Source organism: Tuber melanosporum (genome assembly GCF_000151645.1).
Source record: "Tuber melanosporum whole genome shotgun sequence assembly, scaffold_29, strain Mel28".
Taxonomy (NCBI): Eukaryota; Fungi; Ascomycota; class Pezizomycetes; order Pezizales; family Tuberaceae; genus Tuber; species Tuber melanosporum.
The window spans coordinates 158,376-167,098 of NW_003298963.1; the positions used below are offsets into that span (position 1 = coordinate 158,376).

The 8,723-nt window shown below is 42.2% G+C and overlaps 1 protein-coding gene across 1 annotated transcript; it reads left to right on the plus strand.

Annotated features, from left to right (window-relative positions):
- Positions 1-4,122: 4,122 nt before the first annotated feature.
- GSTUM_00006631001 (uncharacterized protein) lies at positions 4,123-4,795 on the plus strand (the record flags this gene model as incomplete). Its single annotated transcript, XM_002838830.1, has 4 exons — positions 4,123-4,260; positions 4,315-4,401; positions 4,464-4,636; positions 4,699-4,795. The coding sequence occupies 4 exons, from the start codon at positions 4,123-4,125 to the stop codon at positions 4,793-4,795; spliced, it is 495 nt and encodes a 164-aa protein (XP_002838876.1).
- Positions 4,796-8,723: the final 3,928 nt, after the last annotated feature.

Consider the following 8,723-nt stretch of genomic DNA (forward strand, 5'->3'; position numbering starts at 1 on the left):
TATTCTCTCCTCTCGAAGTCTTCAGCAGTTCATTCCCAGGCCCGGTCATGGCTCTAGGTGTGCAGGGAGGGGCTCCTATATGATACCTTTGTGAATACTATACTCCTCGAGTGCCGGGCTTTCCTCTTCTTGGGATACGAAGTCTATTGGTTTGGGATTGGCACCCCACATCCGACAGGAACGTTCATATGTTTAGCATTTCTGGCTTCCCCGGTATTCTCTCTTTTGTGGGGGCTTCTGGGAGGGATCCTGAACGCCTGACTGAGGTGAATGTTAGTCATGCTTCCAATGGAAATGGCTTCCCACTTACAAATTTTGTCAAGCCCTTCTAATTTTCCGTAAAAGGTGGTATTTACCAGTGGGTTATATGCTTTTCCACCACACTAGCTTGCTTATCGTAGAATCACTAGATGTAAAGTGACGATGATGCCAATCAGAGGTACAGGCACTAGACAAAATTGCTGGTGATGGCGCAATCTGACACAATGCCGGTGCCCTAACCTGCCGAGAAAGATCGGATGAAATTTTGTAATACATTACAAACTAAATATTAAAAAATAAAACTAAAGGTAAAGAGCTCACAGCCAATGTCTATCCTGATGGCAAGTTGGTTTGGTGCAGCACAGTCGGAACAGTTGCCCGTTGGTGATGGCAACTTGCATAGACCTGAGGGAAAACGGACAGTAATTGGAAAGGAGAGAGTGTGTTCGTTGTTCAATAGATGATATAATTCAGAAAAATACTTAGGCCCTGTTTGGCATGCCAAAAATACGATAGTATTTCCACTTTTACGGAGTATTTTTCACCATATTTTTATTTTAGTTTGGCCTAGTGTTTGGCAACAACAAATACTATAGTATTTTTATAAAAATACAGCTGTATTTTTTTACTATAGTATTTTTCTTACAAATAAAATAGACAAATAAATTCAGGCCTATATCAAGTAATATTATGTGACATTATCAATTGTAATCCTGTCCTCCACTATAAATATCTTCTTATATCTTTATATCCGCATTCTTAAACCTAGAATTACAAGAAATTCCTCTCTTACCATTATTCCAATATATATCCTCCAATTCAACAAGACGCCTTTCTCCAAAATTATGAATGCTGATTTAAATATTACCAATAGCAATGCAAGCGATGTTCCTTTCAGACTCAATGCCTGCTTCTGTTGAATGTTATAATCGCTGTCACAGATATTGTAACGTGTTCGCAAGAATTCTCCCCGCACTAGCTCTTTAATACGCTGCTCGGGAGAGGGCCTGCTCTTCTAGAGAGGAGGCGAGAGCTGAGAACTAAAGGAGGCTTCGAGGGTGTACTGGGAAACAAAGAAGTAACTGGTCAACCAAGTATATTGAAATACTGTCTGTCGAAGTCTGCCTTTTCTATTGTAGAAACAGGCAGTCTTTAAATACACAAATCTGTTCATGCCTATCATGAGCAAAACTAATCAAAGATATCAATTGATACACTTTGGTAAAACTAATTAAGTATCAAAGTGATACTTAAAACAAAACATAAAACAAAACTAAGTATCAAATGATACTTAAAACAAACCAAGTATCAAAGCGATACTTAAAACAAAACATAAAACAAAACTAAGTATCAAATGATACTTAAAACAAACCAAGTATTAAAGCGATACTTAAAACAAAACATAAAACAAAACTAAGTATTAAATGATACTTAAAACAAACCAAGTATCAAAGCGATACTTAAAACAAAACATAAAACAAAACTAAGTATCACATGATACTTAAAACAAACCAAGTATCAAAGCAATACTTAAAACAAACCAAGTATCAAAGCGATACTTAAAACAAAACATAAAACAAAACTAATAACCGAGTACCTGTACCGGTTACAGATGTTACGAGTACACAATAGGCAGTTGAGCCATGTTACACTTCAGCACTTAAAGGAAAAGCTTATGTTAACAAACTTCTTGCTCCTTTGACTAATCCTTGATGAGTAGTTGAGGTATTGAGAATGTCTCATGAGGTATTTCTTGAACTATGTCAATGGTTTACAGAGAGAGGTCTTTTTATCTCAAGAAGATTTGTGGATTTAGACGAACAGGTAGCTATGTTCATCTGGACCATGGGTCGGAATGCTTTGAATCGAGAAGTACAAGAAAGGTTTCAGCATAGTGGTCATACAATACAGTAAGCCGGTAAGTTCAAATTGCTTCTATCTCTTCAATTATTTTATATGAAAACTAATCCAGCATAAAAATAATAGATACTTCAATCTTGTTTTGAATGCTTTCATAAATCTTCATACAAGTTTTGTAACTCTTCCACCGAATGAGTGCCCATATGAAGTCAAGAGAAGCAAAAAATTTTACCCTTACTTCAAGGATGTACTAGTGCATACATGAGTATGGTCTCACGCGATGGAGAATAAGAGGTTTCTGCAAGGCTCACTTAGGAAGTAGTAGTGTAAGGTTGGTGATGTGAAGCTTTGTAGAATGGAATTAAGGAGATAGATAGTGAGGCTGTAGATGGGGAAGTTGATGTGTTATAAATACAGAAGACGTTGCGTGAAGAAGAAAGAAAGGAAGGAAAGGAAAGAAGAAAACGACTATCTATTTATGCTGGTAAATAACCAGTCACCTACTCCAAACCCCACAAACCAGGGCACAAAATGCTTGTAGGTTAAAAACCTATCAAACACAAAACATCTATTTACCACTCTGAAACCGTGAAATGCGGTAGCAGTCTGGTATCATAGTTCTTTAGTTGAAATCGCAACTACTCCGGGTTTTAACTTCCTAGTACCCCCCTTTTTCCTCAAAACCCTGATCTGTACAATAAGATTCCGGAGATTCCTGATCGCATCCCTGCCATCCTCGATTTTTACCTCCACAACACCCGAGCACAAAGTGACCGTTTCAAAATGGAAGTGTGTTCGTTTTTAGAATACAAGTACAGTATGGGACACGATCGCAAAACGGTACGGAATCGTATTCAAGCGCACCCTAAAAGAGTTTTGGATTGCCACGGATCGTCGCTCTAACTTAGGGTAAGGTGAGGATCATCAAGCGGGAAACCTTGTGACTACGAGATACTCAAATACCATATTCTCGATAAATCCACCATCGCTAATCTCAGCAACTTGGGACAAAATACGCCATAGTATTTTCCAGACGCGGTATAGCCTGGATGAGCTGACCTTGCTTGATTCCATTAACTGGTATTCACAATTCTATCAACCTACTTGGCAAAACTTGTTGTGGCTCAGACTAGTCTAGCAATCCCTGTTGAGTAAACCCCCCTACAAGCGCCAAGCTCCCGATCCCCGATTGTGGATTTATCGACAGTTTACCGGTATCAATAACAGCCGAGTCATGCAAGGTTGGTTGCGAGTTCTGCTAATTCTCCTCACCCGCTGGCTACAGTAGACATCCGTTGGCCATCTTGCAATAATGGGCTGCGTCCTGGACCATCATTCGTTGACAGTATTTAAGCACATCTCCTCCCTACCTCCTCCCTCCTAACCCACCCTCGTCAACTCTCATCCGGCGTACCGACTACCAATAAACTTTCGATTCAAAATCCAAACATCAGTTAGCCGGTAATGGCACCAACGGTGACTAGTTCTCGCAGCGCACTCGCGGCTGAGACTATAAATGTTCCACTCGAGGATAGGGTAGGATGCCCTGAGCCAGGCGCAGGTATGGAGTTTGAGAGTCCAGAGACTGAGAGGCAATACCTTAAAGAGAGACTCGCTGCTGGATTCAGAATTTTTGCAAAGCATGGGTTCGATGAAGGAGTCGGTGAGAACTCCCATCATCCCTAATTACTAGCGATTCTAATTCTGACAATATTTGCTACAGCCGGTCATATATCCCTTAGGGTAACGGAGCCGCAATCCCCATCTCTTTCGAATGGCTAATATGAACAGGATCCAATTAACCCACATGCGTTTTGGGTAGGCAGAAATCGCTTCCCTCTCCCCCGTTTTATCGCTGCCTAAACGTTGGTTATGAGGCTTTAGGTTAATCCGCTTGGCCTTCACTTTGCCTTAATAAAAGCTTCGTATTTGCTTCTCATTGATGAATCCGGGAAGGTCCTTGAAGGTGGTGCAAATCGCCACCTCAATCTGGCAGCCTTCATGATTCATTCGGCAATCCACACAGCCCGTCCCGATGTTAACTGCGCCGCGCATGCCCATTCCTTATATGGGCGTACCTTTTGTACTCTTGGGAGAACCCTAGATATCACCACCCAGGACAGCTGTGCCTTCTATAATGTCAGTCTTGATCGATCGGTTTGGAGGTAGATATTGATTAGTATATGGTAACAGGATCACGTGTTGTATGGAAATTTTAGAGGCGTAGTCCTAGAAGAAGAGGAGGGCATTGCTATTGCTCAGACTCTTGGAGCAAAGAAGGTACGTAACTCATAAACTTGGAAATAGACGTTATCCCTGTGGTTGATTTACCGGCGATACAGGCAGCTTTGCTCCAAAACCATGGACTACTCACCACCGGTGGGACCGTAGAGGAGACCGTATTCTGGTTCCTATCTCTGGAGAAGTGCTGTCATAGCCAATTGCTCGCAGACGCAGCTGCAGCCGGTAGGGGAGAAACGACCAAGAAAATTGGCAACAAGGAGGCTATGGATACGTATGCCGCCTTGCCACTTCTCTCGAGTTTGACATAGAACTAACCTTCTTGGCCGAGCGCAGCTGGAAGGTGATCGGTAGTAGAAAGAGCGGGCACTTCTCAGGGAGGCCGTTATTTGACTTAATTGAGGTTGAGACAAAGGGGGATTACAAAAATTAGCTCAGACATCAATTGGTAGACAATTCAATTCAGCGTAGGAATCAAGTCAAACCCGATACCAAAATTATGTGCATCACTCTACTGGTCCCTGAATGTGATGGATGGTATGAGCTGAGATTTGTGGGTTTTTGAGTATTGCAAAAGCTATCCCGGGGCAGATTAAACAACAGTTGTTGGCTATGCGCTAAGACCCCGGAATTTCCTCTCATAGCGCATAGCAGCGAGGGCACAATGAACAGAAGGGGTGCCGAATGATGCACCAAAAATTTAGAAAAACATCAAACTTAGGGAGTCTGCTCGCTGCGCCCATACTTTGCTAATGCTTTTCTCTGCTACCTCATTTTCGCCCCTTTTCTAGAGAGGGAAATTTTGGGCTACGAGACTTAGAACATAGCCTACTTATTCAGGCTTTTACATACCGTATCCGCGCTCACATCCCTACCACAATAATGAAATGCCTCAAAAGTTTTCTGGGATGCAGTAAAGCCTGGCGCGGGCGGGGTACTCGTGCCCGACAGCTCAATGCAGGTTTGCAGCTCAATGCACAATGCACATTTGTGGCACAAAGCACATTTGTGGCTCAATGCAACTTTGTGCCACAACAGATTTGTGGCACAAAGCACATTTGTGGCTCAATGCAACTTTGTGCCACAACAGATTTGTGGCAAAGCACAACTTTGTGACATGATATAGTACCAATTTGTAGTGCAACATAAGACTTTTGTTTAAGAATATAATATTTGAAGCATATGGTACAAAAAAAATATTTAAATTTTTTTGACTTTATTCAACCTTACTTGTTGTTTAATACTGGCAATAAGCCTTCTTTTTATAAGTCTGTATTCTTGGTCTTTCTTTTAATATAAGTCTTAATCTTACCCAGGAAAGGCTTATGTTCAACTTTATTTTCTACAGGCTATTCTTGCTTAGATTAATACCCTTACCAACAATTTCTAAATCAAGTGTACCTAATTTCAAATTGCCATTATGATGCTATTGCAGCAATATTCATATTGTTTGTAGGTGAGGAGGAATGGGATTTAATTGCCACCTGTATATGGTACATGATATTTACGTACAATTCCACACTCTAGCTTGGAAGAATAATTTGTAGTATCATACTGGTGGCATGATTGAATTTGTTAAGAAGTATATTGTATATAAACATGATAGGTCTGAGAATAGATAAATCTACAAGAATAAATTAAACCATAATGATATATTGAATTTGAATACTATCATAATTTTAAATGTGATATTGAACTTAAATATTATCATATTATATTGAACTGAATAATACTGTGCCACAAAGTTGCAGTGAGCAACAAATTTGCATAGAGCCACAAATTTGCGTTGAGCTGCAAAATTACATTGAGCTGTCGGGCACTCTGGAGGAGTGCCCATGGTTGCGAGCGAGAGAGAAACCAGGGGTTGTGGCGGCTAGCCACAACCTTGGCAAGAGTAGTCCGGTTGTGGAACTTTTAGCCATTGTATCTGTATCCTACGATAGCCCGGAAATATTTCGTGCAGTGGTCATGGTATTAGACCCCCCTGCCTTAACCACGTTGAGTATTGCTATTGTATCGTATAAAATTCCAATAGTAGGAAGTGAGTTTAAATAGCTCTGCTAGCTTAGGTCATGTCTTCTCAGAAGGTTTTCCCGCGTCCCCGCTAGTGTTATGATATCTCTGTAAACACTACGAATTTGAGGGTTTGTGGCTCTGAATATCCTGAGATATCAGGAAATTACTTTGTAAGCTGGATATGAGCCCGGTGAAAGAAAGTAAGGCAAAAATGGTAGGAGCTCTAGTCGAGATCCCCCGTTCTTCGGGTGTGGCTAATGCAGTCGATGTTCCGGATTTGCTAGAAAGCAGAGAAGTGTGTTCCATACTCTTCTGGCGCTTAGTGAAGGAGGGGTTTAGCTAGCAGGTATTCAGAGGGCTGTGGGGAAGCTTAGCATGCATAAGCGAAGGGGATGAACCCGGAGAAGCGAGGGGCCCCCCGTATTAACTTTCCGGAATTGGATATGATACCACGATATTCAGAAAGTGGAAGCTTTGGTCACATGTATTCCCATCACTAGTCGATATTTCCAAGGCTACTATAGTACCTATGCGTATAGCGAAAACGCTTTATTCTCCCTAGTTATTGTAAAGAGATATATTAATAGTGAACGTACGCAGCGGTTCATGTAGTGAGGAGGAAAACACTTGTGTGGAGGCAAGAGTGAACGTGTTCGACTTAGTGGTCCATGACCGATTTGCTCCTGCTTAAATACAGGAAGGGAAAACTCCTACACATCTAGGTAAACCTACATATAGGCTTAACGCACCACATACTCGCCAATTAAGGCCAAGAGCCAGCAATGAACTCAGGTATATATTTCAGCGATCTCCTTCGATATCGAGTGTCCGCTTTTACATCTAGACCGCAACTTTGTACTTGCTCATATACCCAACGGCCTCTTCCTCTGCCTTGCACTAGTATCTTACGGTACCCTAGCGGCACACGGTGCTCCTCCCATCACCTGTTGAAGGACCTACATAGACGTCAGATGGTCAGAGTAGATTGTGGAAGTCTCAGGAGTCTGACGGATAGTTCAGGAGTACCGTAGATCATTATGAAGGTTCAGAGATTTACCGACGAGATTCTCTAAACATGTCCTTCCTTTGTCATCCCGGAGTGTGAGAAGGAATGAGGGGTATTCGTGGAGAGATAGAGTAAGTGCGGCGATCTGTGGAAGGATTGGGATGCATTGTTTATGATTTATTTATACGCCTATCTTTATCGTTACTGTTAGAAGTGAAGACGAACGAAGAGAACGAAGTTGTTTACCACTCCTTCTCTGATCCACACGCCGCCCCAATTCCAGAACAAAAATTCTGCTATCTACCGCCGCTGCGCGATTGGTCTACCACTTTTATCCATTATTAAGACCAGCAGCCTCGGCAGCTTTCTTCAAGCTTAACCTCAACCCACAATCCCTGGAACAGTAAATCTAGTACTCTACACAATCCTAACCCACCCAAGCTCCCAGAAAGAATATCGCAAATAATACGCACTTGAAATATACGGGCTTATGAAAGAATAGTGACAAGCGCTTAGAGTTTTACCCCAGCAGGTCGGTCCGTCTTCTAGAATGCCCAACCAGCGCTACTATATCGTAGCCGTATGTTAAGCAAGTTGTTGTTTCCCTGCGGGTCAGGAGCGGGTGTGGTTGGAAGTACAAAACCTGGTCTTGGATGCGGGACTGGAGGACCCTCAGGGCAGAGACATATGTGATTTCTTATTTGCTAGGTTGGTAGTCGTGAGGATGAAATGAAGGGCATTGTTCTTCCCAATATCAATGGGAGGCCTGTTTTGGAATAAGGCTCTAATCCACACCAGATCATCTCTTGTCTCGTCGGGTGATGCAGCATAGCGTTGTAAGGTAAGGTTGGGCGAAAGATGTTTTGGTTTGAGATCACCAGGCTATGGGGATGCAAATACTCAAGTATTCATACTGTACTATACCCGTCAGGCAGGGGAGAGAGTACGGGCAAAGCACAAATTTTAGGACTTGTAAGGAATTTACTTTTGGCATGTTAGGTACTCTCTTTTTTTTTTTTCATAGATTCTTCCTTAAATTTACAAACAGTGGATCTACAAATTTTCCGTCAGTTTCATCCCCCTTCCACTTTAGCGATTCCTATATGTAGCGGTAGTTAGGAAGAAACGGAAAGCGCTTCTTCCCGGATATTGTAGGGAGGTCATATGATACTCTGGCAGTGAGTCGGGCCTACTGCCACCGTGGGCTAATATCTTGCGAAAGATATCCCTACCCACCTCTTTCTCACCCATTCTCTCCTCTCAGATTCTCCAGCAATTCATTCCTAAGCCCGGTCAAGGCTCTGGGTGTGCAGGGGAGGGCTCCTATATAGCAGCTTCG